The 24,242-nt window shown below is 43.8% G+C and overlaps 2 protein-coding genes across 8 annotated transcripts in view; one reads left to right on the top strand and one right to left on the bottom strand.

The window, feature by feature from the left end:
• The first annotated feature begins 405 nt into the window (after positions 1–405).
• On the top strand, positions 406–7,282 carry CD180 (CD180 molecule). The gene is made up of 4 exons (XM_054809903.1): positions 406–952; positions 1,758–1,813; positions 4,540–4,706; positions 5,378–7,282. Exons 1-4 carry the CDS (start codon positions 904–906, stop codon positions 7,101–7,103), a joined length of 1,998 nt encoding a protein of 665 aa, XP_054665878.1. The 5' UTR covers positions 406–903; the 3' UTR covers positions 7,104–7,282.
• A 5,896-nt stretch (positions 7,283–13,178) lies between these two features.
• The window catches only part of MAST4 (microtubule associated serine/threonine kinase family member 4), a 291,542-nt gene continuing 280,478 nt past the window's right edge, over positions 13,179–24,242 (bottom strand). For all 7 annotated transcript variants that reach the window (XM_054809945.1, XM_054809951.1, XM_054809946.1 and 4 more), the window contains 4 exons: positions 23,166–23,288; positions 21,254–21,390; positions 20,341–20,522; positions 13,179–19,496 (listed from right to left, as the gene is read on the bottom strand). In XM_054809945.1, the coding sequence (XP_054665920.1) occupies positions 15,604–19,496; positions 20,341–20,522; positions 21,254–21,390; positions 23,166–23,288 (4,335 nt within the window). In that variant the 3' untranslated portion in view covers positions 13,179–15,603. The remainder of the gene's footprint in view (positions 19,497–20,340; positions 20,523–21,253; positions 21,391–23,165; positions 23,289–24,242) is intronic.

Below are 24,242 nucleotides of genomic sequence, written 5' to 3'. Positions count from 1 at the left end.
TCATCTTAAATTCGAGGTTTCTGGTATGGGTGGTTTGAGGAAGCATCTGTACCACTAGGGCTCATAGCCTGCCAGAAACAAGACACGGGATGCAAACGTGAGTTCAAGCTGCTGCCAGCAAGGAAAGCGCAGAGGGGAGGGTGGGGACAGCCCGAGCCTTAGCCTTTCAGCCTTAGCGTGCAAAATAGCACATAAACAAGGACCAAACATCCTGAACAACAAATTTCTCTGAAATTTTTGCTACCAGCTGCAGGGGGAGCAGGATTTCAAGCAAATGTGGAGCTGGCTGGAAAAGAGGCAGAGCTGTTAGTGGCATGCGGAGTCAGCTTTTTAGCTTGTCATTCAGATAAGTTATTTTTCTTTTAAGTTTAATAAATTCAGGAGGAGGAAAAAAGCACAAAACAGCTGAATCAGATCAGCACAGAAGCATCCTAGCAGCGGACAAATACAGCAGCAGGACACTGGTACCGTGGCCTCTCCGTGCCCACCAGCCGCAACAGCCCATCCTAGAGAATTAGGCAAAGATGCACAAGAGAGTCGGCTCCGCACCGGATTTTAAGTTTTGCTCATGCCACATTGACTGCTCCCCTCTCCCCAGCCACCTGCATGGATGAGCACAGCATGGCTCAGGTAAAACCCGACAGACGCATCATCTCCAGCTACCAGTGCAGCCGTGGCCCTTATACACTGTTTCAGAGCTGAAGCCGCTGATTTTGTGCGTGTCCTTGGCACCAGAGAAGCCCAGATGTCTCCATCTTCCCGGGTGTCGAGCTCGATGCTCTCCAGATGGCATCTTGATTGCTTGAAGCTTCACTGACTGAGTTACCAGGGGCTGGATCGGCTCTGTGGTTCAGCCCACCTGGACTCTCTGCACCATGCTGGGGCACATTTGCCAAGATCAGTATGTTTTCATCATGCCTTTCTCTACTGGATGGTGAAGAAAGAGTGCCAGGTAAGCCTGCTGAAAACATAGTTATCAAGCTAATAGCTCAGCTGTTGAAAGAAGGGGAAAAAAAGGCAGGTTGAGCTGGCTGGCTAGAGCCAGCGCTCAGCGAGGACCAGACACTCCCACCTGCAGCTGCCGCACTCCTGCCCTTCCCAGGGACGGTTAGAAATACTGTCGCCTTTCAGAAAACTGGTCACTACCTGTAATCTAAACGCAAGAGGAAAAGAGTTCATTTTCAGATGAACGATGTTTCAGCATTATGATCCTTTTTGCAGCATTATACGCGCAGATTTTGTGCCTATATTTCAGTCATTTTACAAGTTCTTGTGACTTTCACAAGTCAAATTTTGTTTGACTCAAACTTTCCATTGCATTTAATTCCCCTTTGGTGAGACACTGCAGTCTCATCAGCCCTTTTCATGCTTTACCTCCTATTTCACGCTGAACTAACTCCCCTGTACTTAGTGGAGATGTGTCACTCTATACAAGCATAAAGACCAATTGCCCTCACTTTCAGTTTTTAAAAAACCTGTTCTGCCCCAGAAAAGTAGCAGTGCACAGTCATTTGACTATATTTAAAGCAGGGAAGTTCCTCTTTCACTCCAAAACTACTGTTTGCTCACACTGAACTCGGGAGGCCCAGCAAGCGTTTCTTTTCCTCATGACCTCCTTTCTAGCCGACTCACCCAGCTTCCCTGACCTCTGCCGCTCTCTCTCGCTTCCATTAAAGGAAGATAGCACAAGATCATCCATTTTAACAAACGGCCTCACTCCGTAATGGCCTGTGATTTATACTTCATGATTTTCACAGTGCTCACCTGCATCAGCTGCAAAGCATCCATCTCCGCAGAGACGACGTGCGCAGAGGTGAGTGACAGCCGCCGGTCCCTCTTGAGGTACGGGAGCCGCGTGTGCAGGGGACCGGTCTCCGGTGAACGCTTGCCTGCTGGTGTCTGCCTGTTTCCACTTCTGAGGGGCTTCCTTCAGCGGGATCTGAAGGCCTTTATCAGAGAAATAAGGCAGGTGTCTCGAGATGTGCTCAGGGACATCGGTCACTGTCCCTCCTCCTCCTCCTCACACCCACGTGTCCGTGCACCCTCACACTCTCTCCTGCCACAGCCAGGGACTTTGGTAGCCCATCAACCCAGCACTGTGCTTCACCTCCCAGAGAGCTGGAAGGACGATACAGTTTCACAGGGGTGTTTAGCAGATACTAGAGCTGGACAGGGGACAGACAGAAGCATTTTTGTCTCATGCTTGTGCTCTCCATACAGGTATTTGTGCATAGTGGTGGGATGATGGTGTCTCTATTTGTCATTTGGTTGATGTGCGATACCCCATGAGAACAGAAGGAAAGTACCAGCGTTTTTCCAGGTGCAGGGGAAAAGGCTGAGCCATAAGATTTTTATTTTATTTTTTAAAGTGGGAGTCAAGGAAATAAAAGTAAGGACTTTGATTCTGGGAAGAAGCACTGTGGAAACCCAGCCCCCCTACACAGTGCACATTTGGGGCCAACAGCAAGTGCCTCACTGAATTAAATGCACAATTCCCTGAGGACTCCGAGTTGCACACCAGGATTCCCCAGGGGATGGCTGCTCCTCAGCTCCCTGTGAGAGCTGCTCCAAGCCACAAAGCACACAGAGTGACCTTACTCACAAATTTCTTTGAATGGCAAAACATAGACACTGTTCTCATTTATAGTGACAGCCTAACATTTTTTATCTGTCTAAAGTGCATGTCATGGCAGTCAGCTCCACGGCTTCTTCTTTGCTTACCAGTATCGAAAGCATCAGCTTTTCTAAGTGTACATTTTGCCATTTCTATAGTTAACAGTGTTGTATTATTTCAGTGCTTCTAGAGTGGAGCCAAGTCCTCATGCCATGGCAGGTACCGGGCTGGCTCGCTGCCCCTCGGGTCCTGCCAAGGGCCCAGCCATGGGCAGCGCTGGCTTGTCCCACCCTGCCGATGCCAGGCCTGGTGCTGTCCCCCAGGTGCCGAGCTCCAGCCGCATCCCAGCACGCCAAGGAGGAGAGGGACAGTGGAGGAGCCGCGCCCCCCACCCGCATGGGGCATTTTGTTGAGACAGTTCCTTTCCGCTCCCTCCCGGCTCCGCCATGCCGCTGCTGGCATCTCTCTGCCCCTGCCCACGGGGCTGTGCCGCCTGCAGCAGCACTCCCCACCGGGGCCGTGCCATGGCGCTTCCCCGGCACCCTCCGGTTACAGGACTTGCACCTATAGCAAAGGAAGAAAGCGTTTGCTGCCATGTCCAGCTTGTGGCTTGAAACAAATACTGCTCTTTCCCCTCCAGCGAGGTTACCACAGACAGGCAGAGACCTGGTTTGGTCTCGCTCATAGTCCCACGCGAATGAAAAGACCTGAACCTCGTGCACTGTTCCCCAGGGTCCACACACGTGCACCTCAACAAAACCCTGGTGAGACACACGCTTGCACCTCACAGGGTGCACACCTCCGCTTGTCACGGGCCCCCGGCTCCAGTGCATTTCTCACCGCACATCCCACCACCTGTGCTTGTTTTGTTTGGGCTAATAGAACAGCTTTGAACCTCCTTAAAATGATCAGATTGGCCAGCTGTGCAATACATGCTTTTACTTCTCTGCAAGCAGAACATCTCCGAGTTTCCTGGCAGGATATTGCCAAGGCTGCGGCTCCCACGTGGCCCCGGGGAGCCTGTCCCTCCCAGCTGGCCCTGTAACCACCCGGGGCTTTCCCTGGCAGCAGGGCTGGGCGAGGAGGAGGGTGGCACTGCGCTGGCTGCGCCCATGCCCCCCACCGCGGCTTGGCAGCTGGGAAGGCGCGATGGTCTGAGCACCTCCGCTGCCCTGAGAGGCTATGGCAGGCTATTCAGAGCTGGCGTTTCCCCGGATGCCGTAGTCCCAGGCTCTGGTTGACTTTTGTGCAATCACCAGGCAAAGGCAGGTCAAGCGCCTTTAATGAATGTCCCTGGGGTCCACAGAGTGGACTTCTCTATGTAATAGATCAATTTATTTTCAGCTAAACTGAAAAGCCTTCTCAGAAATTTTAAAGACTCAGCGTATCAGATATGATCTTTGTCTACCCAGAGCTAAACCTTCCCACCATCCCCGCTGCAGAGTGTAACTGCAGTTCAGATCCAATTGATTTGGACATGTTCCTTCTAGAAACGTTCCCAGACCCGCTCTGTTTTACCTCCTCTCTGCAAGGTTTTCTTAAGACTTCTCTTAGAATAAGCTTTGTTACAAGACTCATGATATTCAGAATTTAAAACTACCTTGTGGGGATTCTTTCTTAGGGATTAATAATTCATTCAGAGGAGTAAACAATCCTCATATGTACTAACTTCGATAAGAAAGTACTACAGATAAGACACACTTCAAATTAGTACAAGAGAGATTCAAGGCACTACTTTTAAAAACACACTCCACAAAACCCCAGGGTTGTGCATTACAAGCCTGCACTAAGATTTCCTGGGGTTCTGTCTGCTATGTTTTTAAATAATTCAAAATTCTGATTGGTTTTTTTTTTTTAGGTGCCATAGTTTCCTATTTGTATTTGCAGTACATACCTCTTGCAGTTTCACTATATATTTTCCACAGATTGCAGTAAATAAAAGCTATAGCTGTGAAGGTTTAGGACTGAGGGAGATTCCTGAAAAACTACCTGTGACAACCGAAATCCTCGACTTCAGCTTCAACGTGCTCCCTTCCCTCCAGAATTCAACCTTCTCTGAACTGAAGTCGCTTCTCTACTTGGACCTAACAAGGTACGGGAAGAGCGTCCTCACTCCTCCACATCAGGTTGCTCAAGCCACCTGCCCAAAGCCAGCTTCTGGGGCACACCAGAGCATCTCCTCCCTGCCTTCACAGGGAAACCACCAGTAGCACTTGCAGACAGCTGTGCATTATTTTGCTAAGCAGACATTGATACACTTGGGCAGTATCTCGGCTTCTCCTGTGGTGGCAATCATTTGCAGGAGGGGGTGAAATTCACGTTTTCCACATATTACTGCTGCTAAGACAGTAGTGACAGCAAAGCCACTAAAGCAATTTTTTAATTCACTTTTCCGTAAAGATAATGTTCCCAAAACCCTAAAGGAAGACAGGCTTGATCCTTGTAAACGTCCAGCTCTTTCTGTAGGAAAAGAGATTTTCATTCTAAGCCGTACACTAAAACTCCGACGTCTTCCTGACTTCTACAAATGCTTCCACGCACCCATCATTTCAGGGCAGGTTTTTCAGCTCATCAGAACCCTGTATTTCAATGTGAGCTTAAAAATACCGGGCAAGCATGACTGGAAAAGACAGACAGTTTTATCCTGGTGAGGGCAACTGATCGTGAGCTCTCACAGATAAGAAGTGCAGTTCAGGTTATCACGTATACTGGGAGAGTTGTGCAAGTCTGACCACTGATGCTGGTTTCCGTTGCTTTCTCAAGGTGTCAGATTAACTGGGTGTATGACGGCGCCTTTCACAGCAACAAGCAGTTGAAGACAATCGTGTTGACCGGAAACCTGCTCATGTTTCTGTCTGACACAGCGTTCGCTGGCCCACAGTCCCTGAAGCAGCTTGTCTTAACTCAGACAGGAATAACCAGTTTGTCCTTTATTCCAATGACAAATCTGGACAGCTTGGATACCCTCATCTTGGGCAGCAACCACATCTCTTCACTGCAGTTTCCTCCTAATTTTCCCACTCAAAACCTCAAATACCTTGACTTTCAAATGAACAACATAAGAACAATCACAGCAGAAGATGTCCACGTTCTGCAGAAGACCAGCAATATAACTCTCATCTTTAAAGGCAATGACATGATAAACATCGAACCTGGAGCTTTCCAAACCCATTTCTACAGTTTGGACTTTGGGGGCTGCACTGACATCCCTGGGGTCCTGGCAGGGATACAGAACTCCACAGTCCAGACCCTTTGGCTGGGAACGTTTCACGGTGTGGAAAAAGAGCCCTCCATAAGCCCGAATGTTTTACAAGGCCTCTGTAATATCTCTGTCGAGGATCTCTATCTGCAGCTACGGCACTTCAGAAACCTAAACGCCGACACGTTTCAGTGCTTGACCAGGCTCCGAAAGCTGGACCTAACTCAAACCCACATCAGCGCCTTGCCCCCCGGCATCAGCGGCATGAGCTCGCTCACAGAGTTAGTTCTCAACGCGAACTCCTTCGAGCACCTCTGCAACATCAGCTCTGCCGCCTTCCCCTCCCTCACCCGCCTCCACATCAAGGGGAACCTGCATGTCCTGCAGCTGGGCTCTGGCTGTCTGGAGAAACTGTCAAAGCTTCAACACCTCGATTTAAGTAAAAGTCATATTGAAAGCTTCGACTGCTGTAACAAGGCGCTGAGTGGTTTGAGCAGTCTTCGGTACCTGAATCTGAGCCACAACTTAAGGCTCCGCCTCCAAGACGTGCTCATTGAGGATGGTGCTAACCTGGAGCTGCTGGACCTAGCTTTCACTCCTCTTCATATCAACACTTCACAGGGTCCTTTCCGAAATTTGCATCTCTTGCAAGTGCTGAATCTTTCCTCCTCCCACATTAATACTAGCACTCAGCATCTCTTTCAAGGCCTGGGAAACCTCACGCTCTTGGACCTTAGTCAAAATAACTTTGAGTCAGGCATCATGCCAACGGACAAACTGTTCCAACAGCTATCCAATTTAGAGGTGCTAATTTTATCGTCCTGTGAACTGACAACCATAGACGGCCAAGCATTTCTCAGCCTCAAGAAGTTACGGCACGTTGATCTGAGCCACAACAAACTTACTACATTCAGCACAGATGCATTTTCAAACCTCAAGAGCATCTATCTCAATTTTGCTCACAACAGGATACGTATTGTGCCACGTGACAAGCTAGCCTCCCTAGCTGGCCACTGCGTAATCAATTTAAGTTACAACCCTCTGGACTGCACCTGCTCCAATATCGGTTTAATCACCTGGTATAAGCAGAATCTGGATAAAATTGAAGACCCTGAAGGAACAACATGCTCTGAACCCAAACTGCTAGCTGGGGCTCAGCTGGCCACCATATCGCTCTCCTGTGGGATCAACACAGCAGGAATCGTTGCAGTTGTCCTGGCTATTTTATCCTGTGGTGCCATCTTCATTTGGGGTGCTCGCTATTTCAAGCAAAATTACCAGCAAATATAAGCTTGTGATGAAGATATAGAAAACGTGTACAGCAATTGTATTAAGATGGAAGGTAACTTGCTGTTTTTGTCTGTGACCTGTATTTTCTTAACTTTTGTAATACCCTTCCCATTTGTGTTATAACTTTTAGAAAAATAATGGAAAAAAATTATTTGAAAACTGGAAAAATAAACTGTGACTTGAGCCTTGAACATGAATAACTTCTCTTATAGCGGAATCCCATTTTAACTCAGCGTTAGCCCTGATGTCACGTTTGCTATGGCTAATGCACCTGTAAAGGGAAACCTAGTTCTCTTCAAAAAACAGAAAGCCAAACCACCACCACTCCCAACACAAAAAAACCCAAAACAAACCCACAAACAAACCAAACAAACCCCTCACCCTCTATCAAATGCCCCTGAAAAACAATGCTGTTTAAGAGCTGGCAGTAGCATATACCACTGTACTAAAAAGAAAAAAATCCTTTCTGTGAACAACATTCAAGGTCACGTAAGACGCACTCCTGCAGGACTGACAGAAACAGCCTGTATCATGTCTCCGATTTCTTTAAAATATTTTTGATCCTTAGGAAGTTCCTGGCCATTGAACCTCTGTCTGTCTGCCTCTCAGCCTGGGGCAGGCCCTGCTCCTGTACTATTTACTAGACTCCATAGTAAGCAGGGACTAGCAACAATTTCAGCTTTAACCATAAAACTTGTAGATTTGGTTAAGAATCTGCAGGTACTTGGCACTACATGTGCTTGCACAGGGCAAAAAACCCACCAACGCCAACAGCCATGAGACTTTCCCACGGCACGGAGCGGACAGAACATTTGAGACTGCAAAGGGGGCGGCGCAGCAGGGAGCAGCAACCTCATCCCACGGGTGCTCCTGGTGCCGACAGCTACTTCACGTTGCTTCTGGCGTGCGTCCCTGGAGTGAAGTCAGTCTCTTTGCTTCAACAGGATATGCAATAGCCAGGCAGGAAAAAATACGGACTTCTTATTTACTTTCACTACAACCAAATCCCTTCTTCTGCCATCACATGTGAATGAACTCAGTGGCAAAACAGAGTATGTGCGTTTGACCAAGGGTCTTATGGGAGCTTACTGTGCCTACTCATCTGCCCTTGTTACCGTAGTGTGATTTATAGCACTAGTTCTTTAATAAGGCTAACCCTGACGTATAGACACAACCTTCTCAGAGGGTATGACCCTTCTGTCTCCCCAGCAGAGCAGGCACCATGTGGAGTCTCGTCCTGCCCCAGCAAGGCTCCCCACTGCGTTAAGCCAGGAGCCACGATTGCTCACTGAGCCGTGGAAGATGAGGTGTCTCTCAACACTTTCCATGAAGGACTCCACATTCAGCTTCAGCTCCTGCCCCAAAGGCATTTCCTTGACATTTTCCTCCGTAACAAGCTGACTAAGATTTCAAAGATCGCTGCAGGACTAGAAAGTTTTTTCTCATTTCTGAAGACACTACTGACAACAATCCCTGCTTGCTCTTCTCAAGTAAGAAATACCTCTCTCATTTGAAAAGCCCCTTTTACCCTCTGTTAGCGGATCTAATACGACATGGATTCTTGCAGCTTTCAGATGCCTTCACATCACGTACGCCGCCTGCCTTACCCCACAGCTTCTCCTCCTCCTGTCTTTGTAGCCATGTGCTGCCCAAGGACACGCAGGGAGAAGTGTTTGAGGTTTCTTCTCCATTTGCCTCTAAACACTCCAAGATTTTGGATACTAGGATGTTTCCTCTCCTCACAACTCTCCGTATTCCCTGTTTCTGCAGCTACCGACATGCTCTGCACAGAAACCTTCTCCTGACCCCGTCAGCAGGCGCCGTGCTCCAACTGCAGAATGCCAAAGCTGCGCAGGCTGCCTCTGTCAGACAAGTCCTTCTGCAAGGACCAGCCTAAGGGAGAGAAATGTCGCTGAGTGAGCCACGCTGCCCGAGGCAAGGACTCCCTGTCTCATCCTTGGGAGCAAGGCAGTGATGCTCCTGAAGTCAACCTAGGGTTTGAGGCGCATGTTCTCCCTCTGCAAATCCGACTGGTTAAATGAGCAACCTCCGATAATTGTGTTATCTAACAATCCAGCGTGGATGCCAATGTGTGCACCATACACGAGAGACCTGCTTCTTCCATTGTTTTCCTCTTAAATTTGTGGGTTCAGGAAAGTGACAGACAAATAGTGACGTTAAAAGGAGCATGACATGGTTCATAGTTTGGGATAGGTGCAAAAAAATTGCTGCAAGTATCAGGTAGTAACTGCAGGACACCCACAAACGTCAGTGACTTGAGGGTGAAACTGCATGTTGGGCTGATGCTTTCTGAAATGTCTCTTCATTTGGAGAGAGGAACACAGGATTTAAATGCTACCAGTTTCTGAAATGCTATCCAGTATCATGGTGTAGACTCATGTGTAGACATTAGGTGGTTAAACATTAAAGACAGCTGAAAAGGCAAGATGGTGAACATATTCCTGTGCAATATGTATTTGCACACAGAGTATTAAGTACAGACTTCCCTGCGACCCATCCCTTTCCCTCTACATAACTTGTTCTTCATGATCATATCTTCATCTGTTGTCACTTTCATTTTCCTTTGATTTGCTTTACAGTGTCATCTCTGCTTTCTTATTTGCCTGCAAAATACCATTCATAGGACACCATGTGAACAACAGCGCTGAACAGGATACACTCTATGTTTTGGGGTACACAAGTACTAAATACAGGGACTGATCATTCTGAAGGAAAATTTATACATGGCTATAATACACTAAAATGTCCAGATTATATATTAAAACTTTTTGAAGTCCAAAGATTTAGTTTTCTGGGATTACTTAAGGATATACATGGAAAGAGTAGATTTATTTTTCTTTATAGAATTTGTTTACCCAGCCAAGGTCTGATCTGATGGTTTCTGGTCAGGCCTTTTTCAATTTCATTTTCAAATACAGCTGGGGAGCCGGCACACAGAGAGACCAAGGGGAGCCTGAGGTGAACGGTGCCTAACAGGGCTGAGCTCACCACCATCCTGGTTCCTGGGCTACAGATGTCACTGAAGTCACGGTACAACACAAAAGTGCAAAACAGACTTCATTATCAGTATTTACACAGAGAAAACACTTGAGCAGATCTTAGCTAATGAGTCCCATTTCAGATACTGGCAAGCACTTATCTTTATTTCAGTTGGACAGAACAAAACTCAGAGCCAAGCTCTTCCTTCCCCAACTGTGCTTAAACAATCGGTAAGATGGAAGTAAATTTTGAAAGATTTTATTTTGAACAAGATGGTTGAAGAGGCCAATTTATAAATCTGTTGACTTTAAAAAAATCCTAATGTCAATGATGCATCTTTTAAGATCTTTCTTTCGTTCAGTATTCTTGTTTGTACCTGGGAAAAGAGCAGGTGAGATCCCTTCCCAACCACTCACTCATACCATACCTCCTCATCTGGCAAATACAGTGGAAATTCTTCTCCCCCAGCAGCAGACGACATCCTTTTCCAGCAAATCTCAGACAGCCTCTTGCCCCTGATCCAATTCACACCTGCACTTTTCTAGCACACAGCAAGCCCTTCAACTTACCTATGTTGTTACTGTCTTCTTACTATGCAGCCTTCTCCACTGTTCTGATGCTCCCAACTCTGTGCAGCTTGAACCATAACCTCTAACGTCACCTCCTACCCTCAGTTCGTTCTAATCCATTCTTGGCAGATGTCTGGGAGATTGAGCTGGTCAATGCTATCGAGTACTACATGATAGCTATACTCAGTGGAAAGAAAAACTGTTGCTAACCCAAGCCATGAACTGGGACATACATCCATATACCCTCTAGTATCTTCCTGTCCTGTGATTTATTCTGAGCTGCTATCTGACCTACCATCCAAATCCCAAGTTTGACATCCCTGCTAAGTCTAGCAAACGACATGGAACAAAAATATCAGGTCCAAGGGAGCACAGCAAACTGGGTGTTCAGTGCTGAAGAAGGCAGCTCACATTTCCCTTGCAGACCATGAAAGCACTCCCATCCCAGGTGAGGTGCAGTTTCTTGTAACAGTAGAAGCAAGGATGCCAGGCCATGACATGTAATACTTTTAACCTTTCTCTCCCAATTTCTTTCTCAACACAAACCCCTTACACCACCCCTTTCCTCTGGCCCTGAACACAACGGACACTCACCCTTGCATGTGCCTCCCCAGGCAGAGGCGACTGCTGCTGTCCGCAGGCAGAGATGGTGCAGCAGGCAGAGCAACAGGATCCAGAATCAATCCTCAACTACAGCACAATTTCCTTTCCCTGAGCTGCCGGATCCTGCTCTCCACTCCTGCACTCGTCACAGCCCCTGCCAGTGCACCAATTTTGCAGACTATCTGCCTTCGGCTGGGTTGAAGCAAGTTGGAAGGTTGGGAGTGACCTGCAGCTTCCCCTCACTTACTGGTTTCAAACAGAGCAAAGCAGCAAAAGTGATGCCGTAACACTGCTGCGCTTGTGTCCCACCCCACAAGGGGTGAGGGTGAGGTTAACTTTTTAGTTCTCTGTGCAGTAATCAGAAGTAACAACAATTACTTTAGAGGCTCAAACCAATCATAAATTTACTTAAAACTCAGTGGAACTACAAAAGATAGAGGCTTGGCAAAAGTCCTAACAATGCTCAAAACTTAGCACTGAGAAGTAAGGGTTTAGCGAAACGTGTGACGATATTACCCTAATGTGCCAAAAATTAAGTTAGAGACAAAAAGAGTGATAGAGAGGAAAAGAAAGAGAGAAAGAAAAAAGAGAGAGAGAAAAGATATCACCACGCTTGGATCCAGCGATGTTCTCTGCTCGTAGTTGTAGCCTTCAGGTGGTGGGCGTGTGTTGAAAACTTATGTTTTCCCTTTTTACAACCCGATGTGCCTGCCCCATAGGCGGGGGTCTGTCATCACTGAGCAGGGCTGTATGTGCTCAGGAAATGTTCAGAAATGTTCTAGAAATGAGTTAGTGGGTTGTGGGGGTCCTGGGGGTCTCACTGCCCCCCACTTCAGGGCTGACCGAGTGGTGATCTGTCACAGGCACATGGTGCACAGAGCACAGATGGTCTTTGTTTACGTGTTTCACGAATAGAGGAGTGGTCTCACAAGATGTTATCTTGCCTCCTCCACAGGCTCCGTTCTTGGTCAACACTCCCTGGTCATCGTCAGCCCATCCCTGTCAACGTCAAGACGGGCGTTTGCGACATTCACCTGTCATCAGAGCCTTACAACTTGGTTTTGTACAGAGCAAAAACATAGGGAAAACAAAGCAACAGTTAAATGTGAACAAAAGCAACCCCCCCGATGGGCAAACAGTTCCTGGCACGTGCCAACCAGCTGCGCAGAGGTGCTGGCAATGGAAGAGTAAAGACGCATGCATTTTAACGGACACCGCTCCTCTGCAAGAAGTGGAAAAATGAAAATCAGGGCAGCTATACTCCTTCCCTGTTGCTCCTCCCACCAAAAGGATTTTTCTTCATCAAAGAGGCCACTGGATACTACGGTGCTCTGCTCCATCTCCCCTGTCTGGTTCACCACATCTACTTTATCTTCTGAGAAAAAAAGGATAAAGGAAGATTTGATGGCATTCAAGGGGTAGAGATTTCAAAACTGAAGAAAACATTACACTTACACATGCTCCAGGAATTTAAGGCTGAAAATTTAGTGTAAATAAAAGTACCTAGAAAGACCAGGTATTTTGAGATGGTACTAAAAACCATACTGACCTACTGGAATTAATGATGACATGTTTTGGAGGAAATATTTAAATGTCACATTATAGCCTACTGCCATTGTTAGTGACCATCATCACCCCGTGCCTACCTACCCAACAGCGTAGTAGTGGTTCCAGCCACTGCCTGGGACGAGATACTCAGCTATGCAGACCTCCTCTGTCTCCAGACGACGCTGCATTTCCTCAGGTAAAACGTTCGGCCAGCATGTGCCTTAAGGGGTGCACTGAGTTTGCCCCAAAGAATAAAACCAAACAACTGTCCACCTCTGAGCAGAGCAGAGATGTGCCTTAAGTTACAGGAGTGAAAGCAGTTCAAGGAAAAACACTAACACAATAGTGTTTCATGCTGAATTTTTATTTCAATGTTATACAACTGCATAAGTATAAATACTCATGTTCAATATACAACAATTATGACATCCATAAGGAGTTTCTTAGAGAAAATAAGACTGCAAACACTTTATTGCACAGACCCTAACAATTCTTTTTTTTTCTTTTTTTTTTTTTTTTTTCAAGCTGAGGAATCTACAGCAGGAAGTCTACAAAAGAACACATCAGATCTACAATCACGTAAAGACTGACCGAGTAGAACACAGGCAGGAGGATCTAACAGCTCACTGATAAGGCAAACACCAACAAACAGGTACTACATAAACACGAGCTTAAGCACTGTTACACTTTCAAAATGCAAAGAACTTATTTGTCAGAAGTGATAATGAACTATACAAAATATACATAAAGGTATACTGTAAACAAGATAGATGTGCTTAAAAGGAAATAAGAGGATAGTTGAAAAAAATGCAAAGACTGTAAACTAGGAAATACCTCCCAGACAGAAATGTTATTTTGAAGTGCTTTAGTGTTCATTTGTAGTAACTGCCAAAGCACAGATGAACTGTAAATGTTGAGACCATTTTATCTTTTAAACTGCTCAAAAAATACCATCCATTGCTCACACTAGCTCCTCTGTGAATGCATCAAAAACAGTATGAATGTTCTAGTGCCACATGAAAAATCAGGAGTTGTTTGTGATACTACCTTTCCATGACAGGTTTGCTGTAATCCAACTCAACTAATCAGTATAATGAAGTTTTCATCAGAGGGAAATGAATTCTGCGCATTGCCAGTTGTCATACAAACCTCCAAGTCAAGATTACACTGTGCTTTTATGAACAATTTTCTAGCTTTTGAGACAGAAAGACAATCTGTAAGCCCCGATGAAACAGGTAGGGGCCTACCTCCACTGTGGGTACATATAACAGAAATAAGCAAAACTACCATTCTATTGATCCCCATCATTAAAAAACACGCATCTGCAAGGGTATTTTGTAGTGCTTCTGTACATGTTTCAAATTTTACCTTTCATCCTTCAAAACTAACTAAATACCTCCACGCTAAAGCGATCAAAGTCTACATGTTCCACAGTATACAAAATTTAAATAAGGCTTAGCAAAAGTAAAAAGACAGTCACATTCTAGCACCAAATAGCTCCAACAGGTTCCTTTGTTACAAAATGCTTCTTTTGAATTACAGTATTTACTTTTTTGCATACAAATAAAAAGATTATGTTATGAAATGTATGGAGCTACTTAATGCATTTAGAAATGAATGTGAAACCCAGAATTACTTGCTAAAAACAGCAAGTTTAGTCTACAACATAAGGCCCCAGCTATGTATTAAAATGTATCGGATGTCCTGAACTTTTTTGAAGGTAAGATACTGAAATGGCTTTTTTTCTTTTTTATCTTACTTGTCATAAAACAGAAAAAAAGCTACAGCTGCATGAAGCTAATTATGCAGACCTACATACTATGATAATGTGTATTCTCTAAATGTATTAAAAAACAAGGATGAACATACTAGTACTGCAAGTCATGTGCTTATACTTGTGCCTCACACTGTAAGGGCCTGAATTTAAACAAGCTCAAGGAACTCAGGAGAGGGTTGCAGCAAAAATTAAACACACAGCATGTGCTTTAGAGTCTCAGCCTTGTCTGAGGTGAAAGTTACAGAACACGCTCCCAAGAGACAAGATGAGAACCACCATCTCAGCAGAGAACATGACTCCTGCTGGGATGCCCTGACAACCAAGTGGTCCTCCTGGTGCTTTAACAACACCCACTCTGAGACAGGCTTTGTGTGGTAGGGAGATGCAGTTAGGTCTTGTGTTAGGATCTGGTGAAGCAGTCAGTCAGTCAGGTACAGTACTATCAAAATCGGATTATTAAAAATACATGTAAAAACTCACAATAAGTCACCACATTTATTCTGTACTAGTACTTTTTCAACCTCTAGCTAGGATTTTTAGTAAGTAAAAACGTGGCCTGTTTTTTCCAGTCAGACCAAGGCTGGTACATGTCCATGCCAGGTCTGAGTTTTAATAATTCAGTTTCATATTCGAGTATGGCAAATAAGTAGCAAAGCAACTATCTTAAAAAAGGGAAGAGTAAACAATGCAATCAGCAGCAAAGTATATATGCTACATTCAAACCCCAAACACATTGCTAGGTATTTACAGAGGAAATCTTTTCTTCAACAGCTCTCAGCTGTAAAGGTATTTTTGTACAAATACTATATGGTAACAGTTTTACCGGTTACAATTGGGAAGGCATTTTGAAAAAAGTCCTCTCTTTACATATCCCCATCCTTTTTCTGCAGTGACATGAAAGCTTTGCTGCACAAAGACATGACACAGTGCTGGTTTAAAGGCAGTCCAATATATTGACATTGATTCAGCTAGTCTTGAGTTCACACCTGCCAGATCTTAAAACTTAACAGGATTTTTTGTGAGGACTGCTCCGTGAAGGTTCCTTTCCTCGCCGCTGCCGAGCTGAGTCTTTGTCATTAGAAAGTGCGTTAGAGCGGTCAGGTGTAGTGGCTGACCTGGATAAATCTTTACCTACATTCTGTTTTCTTGAAGCAGACTGCTGAGCTTGAACAACATCTTTTCCTTTTACCTCCACAAAAAAAGACTTCTCTTGATTTCCAGGTTTACCTCCAAGGTTTGAAGCAGGGTGGTGGGCTTCTACTGCAACAGCAGCACTGTGCAAGGCCATCAGAGAAACACTTTTAGTAATTTCTGCCTTACTGCTCCCTGCGGAAGAGGTGCTTTTCTTACTTAATTCCTTGCAGGTTGCAGGAAGCTCAGGTAAGCCTGCTTTAACCTTTGCTGAAGATGCATCACTCTTCACTGATGACAAAACAGATATTTCTTGTCTATATTCAGAGAAATTGGCTGAAGAAGTCAGTGACTTTCCTGGTGTTGCAGTCACACGACAAGAACTCTGCCCACTGGCAGCCAACAAATGTTTGGTTGCAATCTGCTTGTTTGCATCCTCTGGCTGTTTTTGATTAACTTGTCCTTTCCCTTTTGGATCTTGAGAGCTTTTGATACTTGCAGTTGCTTTTTCTGCTCCTTTCCCTCTGGTATCACAGTTTGCAAGGCAAATGGTAGGCTCTACTTTCCCACTGTCAAGCTGAACATAAAGTGCATCAGTGCATATTTTTCCTTCGGGTCTTTTGTCTGCAGACATCATCTGGTTACTAGGATTTCTGTCTGCCTGTTTGTTCAGCAAGAGACAGTCTTTCACAGTGGAAAACTTTGGAGATGTGGTTTGTTTTTCACTGAGCTGAAGTTGCTTTTGATCAGCAGATTCCCCCAAAACTGCTGGTTCTTCCCTCTGCATCTGCCCTGCTGGTTCTTGCCTCTGCATCTGCTTAGAACTCTCTCGGCCTGCTGGTACCAGGCTGATAGCAGAAGATTTGGGTTTGGTGTCAGGAGTAATGCTGCTCATTTGCAGGGTGGCTACTGAACCATGCTCCAAATTCACAGGCCTTTCGGCCTGCACATGCTCATTGCTCATTTTTCTCAAAGAGCCTGAGACAGAAGAAAGGGGATCTAGCACATTTTTACTGGCATGCTTCCCATCTTTCCGGGAGCTGGTAGACAGCTGAATAATAGTTTCTTTTTCTTTTACGGTTGGAGCGTATGGTTTTTGTGACGATGTATCCAAGTACTTAGAGGAACTCGTATCAGAGACTGGCCTGTGTTTATTACTGCTGCTTTCTGCATAGGTGGCAGCAGGCTTCACGTGTTCTTGAACGCCTACGTGAACATCTACAGCAGAGTTTCTGCTTACAGTCTCTCTCACAGCAGGGGAGCCTGAAGCATTAAGTTGCTGCCGAGGAACCTGGCTGGACTGCTCTCTCTCGGTAGTTTGAAGCCTTGTGTCAGTGGGCTGTTTCTGATCTTTCTTTCCTAAATCTTTGGCATTGTCCTTCTGCACAGAGGAAACTGGTGCAGACTTCTCATTTTTAGGATCACAATCTATGGAGGGTTGCATGGGCCGTTTGGGTGGAAGAGCTTCAGTCTTTGACTCTGTGATAACTTTCTTAGACTCACCAAGAACTTTCTGTATGGTTTTGTCCCTTTCCACAAAACTACTAGCAACACTACTGTCATCTTTGCCTAACTCTTTCAGTGATTCTCTGCCATCCTTATGTTGTGCCTTGGGGTCAGCTGTCTGCATTTTTCCCTGCATCTGAGGTGGAATGGCAAAATCAGCACAATTTTTTTCACTGCTTTTGGAGTAGCTTGTTATCACGACATCTGAGACAGATACCTTCAGAGATGACTCCCTGATCACCTCCACCTTCGCAGGGACAGGCTCAGCACTTCTCTGGGCTACTGGCTGTTTGGCAGGCAACTCCTTTTGTATTTGCTTCTCTTTTCCTACAGCTTTTTCAGGAGTGCTTTGGACAGCAGAGAGTTTGGAGAGCACTTCAGTAGTTTTAACACTCTGACTTTGAATAACACAAGACTTCACCTCCATTGAATTGTCCTTCTGTTTTGAAGGGGATGTGTCTTTCTTTTGAACAACTTCGGTAACAGAAATACTGCCTTTAGTAGCTGGACTAGAAACCTTTTTCTCTGTTACTACGTCTGCAGCCACAGGGATAACTGGTAGATTTGGAGAACTCTTGCTTGTTTGCAGAACCTGAGGCTCTGATATGCTGACTTTGCCAGATTTTGAATAGCTTAATGACTGCTCTTTCTGACAGGCCAGTTCTGCCTTCCCACCACTCCCCTGTGGTGCTGAGGGTTTAGAAGATCCCCCATCACTGCTGGTGCTCTGTCCTTCGGGAAGGACACTGCACAAAGGCAGTTCAGTCTTTGAAGCTTGTGGCCCAGAAAGTAAGGCAATGTCTAGTGTGCCTTCTATGGGCTTCAAACAGGAAACAGACCTCCCATCGAGTTTATATTCTGAAGGACTTTTTCTGACAGGACCCTCAGTGGAAATAAGGGCTGATTTTTCCACACTCATGTCTGCTCGGCCATTCAAGGTCTTGAGAGGAACAAAAGAAACTGAGTTAATCTGAGCTGCATGTGCGCTGCCAATAAATGTTCTACCATCGGCAACTGTAGTGGAGTCCTGCTGTACGTTTATAGGTCTGCCGGTATTAAGTTGAAGGCATTCATGAATATTTGATGTCAGTTTGGGTTTTAGCACTGGACAGACACTGTCATCTTTTTCTTCAATGGACATTTTCTTTCTAAGATAATCAATATTTGCAAGTTTACCATCTAATCTTTCAAATTTAACAAATTCTTTTGTTGGTACATTTTTATCTGTGTTTTCTCCCTTTCCATTTAGCATCCTGTCAGAGGACTGAGGTAGCATATCTTGCAGTGTACATGGAGGGGAAATTCTTTTGAAATCATAAGAAATATGACTGAGTTCATTAGGCGGAGACCCATGACACAACATCTGTGTATCTAAAGCAACACCATCATTTGATCTCAAGCTTGCATTCTTTTGAAGGGTGTCTTTCAGTATGCCACCAGCTGACTGGGTCTCCAAAGCAACAATTTTTGTTTCAAACTGATTGGATCTTTCTAATACCTTCTGGAATGCTTTTTTGTCTCTTTCTTCCAGTCTTAAGGTATTGGGATTTTCTGGTTCACTGCTAGGGTCGTGTATAGCAGCACTTGCTTTTTCAGCAAAATCTTGCTTTTTCATAACTATCTTGACCTTCAGCTTCTCTCTGTCTAGCTCATCAATGGATTCTTGCCTACCTAATTTTCGTGAGATGGGTCGTTTCAAGCAGCCCTGCTCTGCAGGCCTGACTCGTGTGAGTGACGGCACATCACATACATTCTCCTCCAAACTCTGAAGAGTTACTTCCCTTTGGGACAATTCTCTATTCACTTCTTCCTGGGTCACTTCCAGACTGTGTTTTCGTGAACATAAGTGTTTCTTATCACTGCCATAAGATGGTGCGAGTTTCTCTTCAGATTGGACTCTTTTTAATAGTGGAGATCTTGGTGGCTCTGCACTCTTTGGCCTAACAATATGCCTTACAATAGTTGGAGGAGAGTGCATTTTGCTAGGAAAAGACTGAGCTATTTTGGTACTTCCAATTGAATGGCCTAGCAATGGTGATGGAGATCGCTGAGGAGATGTCGGCTGGGGTGTTGGAGAAGGTGTCCGTGCAAGAGGAGAGAGAGGAATGCTGCCAGCTGATTTGCGTCTTCCCGACCTGTATCTTTGCCCACCAAGCTTTGGACCCAAGCCATGAAGAGTGCTGGGTCTTATGTGTCCTGAACCAGCTGGAGAATTGGGAGCACTTGAACTAGGGGAGCTACTCTGGGAAGAGTTAGTACCTACAAAAAGAACAAACAAACCAAAGGTAAGATTAGCAAGATTTTTTGAATCTTGTCTAAATGCTCAGTGAGACACAGAACTTTCACCAGTCCAAAAGGCCTACATGCTGTCTGCTGCCACAATATTCCAAAATTTGGAAAGTTTTGAGCAACTGGGCTGTAAACGCCTCATCATTCCAATTACATTACTATTTCTCCCTTTCCCCCCTCTCCTTCATCATCCCCTTTAAGTTATCATTTCCTTCTTTTTAAATAGAATAGCTAATGCTTTCTGCAACTTCAAAGCAATGATCAAGGCTTTCCAAATTTACCTTTGCCAAGGGACTGTACAACAACTGTCACTTTTAGTACACACTAAAATCATGACAGAAGTAAAACAGAAAAAAGGGGCAGGCTTTTAGGAGCCAGAAAGATGCATATTTCAGCACCCAGACAATCTTTTCAGCAATAAAACTGCATTCATAAGTGCCCATGCTAGTTCCAATATGTAGCAACTTTTTCCTCACCTTCATTCCTCTATCAATCGGCCTCTCCTAGCCAAGATTCCACCTTTTACTCCAAACTTGGATTGTGTATTACTCAACTTAGAGCCATTGGACTTGGATTTAAACTCTGGGACAAACATAGCAGACAGTTCCCTTTTAGGTGTTTCTGTATCATGAAAACATCTTTGATGTTGCATCAGGAATCTTTTTCCCTTTTTCCAGACAGAAACCACATGTTCAATGATTATGCTTGTTAAGAGCTGACTACTCTTAGCAAAGTGTAACAGATCTGGGAGGCTCACAAGAAGTAGAACACACTTCAAGTCCTCTTTCTCTGCCCTCCACTCCTTCACACTCACCAGATGGAAAATCAGGAGTAGAGCGATAGCTTGGGGTCGGTGATCTAGGAGATAAGCTGTGGGTTGGAGACCCAGGCAAGCTCTCCCCTGATGAAAGTGATCGGTTCAGGCAGGAGAAACTTCTGCTGGTGTGAAGAAGAGGAGAGGGTTGCTTGGCCAGCTTTTTAAAGAGAGATCTTCTCCTAGCGTAAGAAGAGCACAGTATTAATCAGATGTTAAGATTCACAGAAGAAACCATTTCCACAGGCAAAACTCTTGCAAGCTGACATTGCTTCCTCTCTCCACCCTCAGAAAAGCAAGTATTAAATCTGTGTTTACATGAAAGCAAACCATACTGCAGAGTATGAAGTTTAGGAAATATACTGATTTGCTAATAGGTGGGATAGATTTTGTAACTAAATCTATCTGTGCTAAAGTCTACTCACTGTATTTCATAAGAATGGTTAGCTCCTTATGAGTATAAATCTTTATTTTCTTAATATAAGAGCCCACCAAAATTGAAAGAATATCTATAAAGTAGTAGCAATGTATTTACAAAATACACATAAACTTTCCATAGAACTAAAAATGGCCATAAACTTAGCACTAGAAAGTTTAATTAAACAAGTGCAAAAAGATATACATTTTGTATATAAATTTGTATACAAAATAATATAAATTAAGATGCAACCTCAGTTATTCACTTTCTTCCCCATATCTATGTGTGTGCCATGCAAAATTTTTAGGAGTTATTTTAACAGATCTAGTTTAGGTAAAACAGGATTGGAGAACAAGTTACAACCATAGGATCTCATAGAAGAAGGTAAAAAGATGTAAAAGACAAGAGAGAACTGTATTAACTTCATATTTTAAATTGTTACATATACAAAAATACAAGGAAACATATTCGTCATGAAACAAAAGGATTACTCACCTCTCTAAACTCTCTTTCTTCTTGGTTTTCTTACTGCGCCTGACCATTCGGCTCCTGTAGCTGTTTCGCCTGGCAGGTCCTGTCTTGATGGAAGTGTTTTCAAAAGGGGTTGTTGTTACCGAGACTTTGTTACCACTCTGCCAAAAAAGGAGGAGGAACCTTTAGGCCTGAATAATGCAGGATGTCTTTGCCTTAATTTGAAGCTACACAACAAATGTGAATGCAACGAGACAGTACTCCAGCATCAGAGTGAGAGCTGGCAGTGTAGGGAGCCCTATGCAGATGGTGCCAGGCTAATTTATGTCAGATACACAATGATTAGAAAATCCTCAAATTCTGCCAAATTTCTTAAACTTCCTCCATTCCAGCTTCAGGACAAGGAGAAATACCAATAACTGTAGCTAGACAGGAGAAGTCCAAGGATTGACCAAGATTGCAATTTTCAAGATGAAAGCTTCTACAGAAACATCCTATTTTCCCACAAAGAACAGCGGTCACTGTGCAGTGGTTCATTCACTGGCCATTCATGTCTCAGGATACCAACCGTTACAATGACAAAACGGAGGAGAAAACTTAATCTTCATTATCAATCCCAAACAGTCCTTTTATCTTGTTCAAAAGAGATTAACAAATATAATTAAGTTCAGCTTTCTAGGACTGTTGGCATGAATGGCTAATTCAATAAATAAAACCAACTGGAAATATCTATATATTAAAAATCCGTATCTCCTGCCCAGCACCGTACACCACTACAGTGAACTTTTCAAAGAAATTCCAATATCCCAAATTAATTTATGATACAGCACATTTGGATAAACAGCAATCTCTCATTTTGAGTTTACTCTTGTAAGTAGTGTGCAGGGTTGTCATGCCCCTCTTTTTCTGCATCTGACACAGAAAACAACTGCACAGCCAGCTGTCTAAAATTCCAGATTTTCTCTTACACATTTCTTGCAAAATTGGAAGACTTGGAAGTTCCTCCTGGTTTCAGACAAGGAAAATGAAGACTTAAGGAAAAGTGTATTCTTCATCTTTCCTCAGCTCTTTATATTTCCCCATCACTTCATTGCTTTCCAATCTTCTTTTATAAATGACTATTCCCTCTGACAAGAAAAGCTCTGCGTGCAACACCATAAATTGTCAATAATGCAGGCAGTAAATACACAGCTGTCTAAAATAATTCTGACCTATGTTAGTCTGTGTGGAAAAGATTACATAAAAACTGCAATTATGATGAGCTGCAGTGAAAAGCTAAGACATTGCTGTTCATTAAAATGCTGGGTTTTTTGTTTGTTTTTATGGAAAAATTATAATCTTCTAATAGGACAGACCTCAGAAACCTCCACAAGAGAAAAATGTCATAGATTATACATAAAAGTCCAACTGCAGGATCAGAACTTCATTAAGCAAAGAAGCTCTGTGGGACATGCCTAGCTATATATGAGACAAAATCCTTTTGGGCCTTAAGATTATGAAAGACAAGTTCCTGTACAGTAGGCAAGAAAATATTTCATATTGTTTCCACTTTTCCTCACTGATTTCAGTTTAAAAGGAGAAAATGAGAAGTAGCATCATCATTAAAAGCCTGAATTAGCTGATGAAGAAGGAGGAATTCAAGGAAGTGCCTGGAAATGTCAAATTTTTTGAGACACAGAGACATCTCTCTGTGTCAGTGCCTTGAACGTACTTCAACTATCTCAGCAGTAGTGCCAGTTTATTTCAGAGAAACTAAAATCGTAGCAGGATGTATGAAGTCATTGACCTTTCTCCAGATCTGTGCAATGGGAGCTTAAGAGTTTGTACTTGAACAACCACAAAATCTGATAACTGATCTCTGAAGGAAACAACTATAACCCCTCAATCCTTGGTGAAAACAACAAGTGCTTTTATATCCCAGTTGTCCAAGAGTTACCTTTAACAACAACTCAATGACTTCCGTATGAACAAGACCATGCACTGGCTCTCCATTGATATGAGTAATCAGGTCTCCAGCTTTTAAGCCCGCTTGGTAAGCTGCACCTCCTTCTTCCACATTCTGGAAATTAGAGACAAATATACATAAAATGGACTCCTGTTTAACTTTCATACTTTCAAGAGTAGGCTTTGTTTAATGAACTCTTTCTATAAAACCAGTTGACAATGAAGAAAATTTACAGATCTTGAGTTGTATAAAGGAAGAAAAGAAGAAAAAACAGACCAGCCATTTTACCATCAACTACTCACTCAAACTTTATACTTACCCGGGGCCTGTAATGATTTCAAAGGTGACAAACACTGCTTGTTGCCACTGGTATTAAGTAAGTTCTGTAGAGCAAGGCAGTTTTCATGCATGATAAGGAAGGGGTGATTCATTCCCCATGGCAAAATTTCAGAATCAAATGAAGATTTTCAGCAAATAACACTGAGAAATACTGATGTAATTAAGGCAGTGGTGACATGCAGTACCCTAATCATGATAAAAATTAACTCCACCAAGGAGTTAAACAACCAAGGGTTGTTTTCATTTGGTTCAAATTCACCAGGCTGCCCATTAGAAGGAATAGTGCAGCACAAAGGTGACGAAGGACCAAAACAAACTGAATTGTGAACTATTTTGAAGGTGGCTTAAATAAGCCAAAAATCAAAATATGCAAAAGCAAAAAAAGTATTATATTTTAAAATGAGCTTTTGAAGAATTTAAATCATGCAGCCACTACTGAGCCTACAGTGCTTACAGAGCTAAAAAACCAAACCTACGGTATTTTGAAAAAAAGCCAACTTTTCACTTCTACTGCAATGTATATTTTTTTTCCCTTTCTTTCACTGTGATACTACACCAGTGGCAAAAAATCCAATCTTTTCATTTATTCCATTATCAAACGTACCCCACTCTCTAGATTCAATGTTCTTGATGGATTAATAGGTCTGAGAGATAAACAACATGAATGAAAAAGAGTAGTACACTACCACATCAGTAACATTGCTACTTCAAAACCTGTAATACATATTT

Source organism: Grus americana, chromosome Z, assembly GCF_028858705.1.
Source record: "Grus americana isolate bGruAme1 chromosome Z, bGruAme1.mat, whole genome shotgun sequence".
Lineage (NCBI taxonomy): Eukaryota > Metazoa > Chordata > Aves > Gruiformes > Gruidae > Grus > Grus americana.
This window is presented reverse-complemented; position numbering and strand designations above follow the sequence as displayed.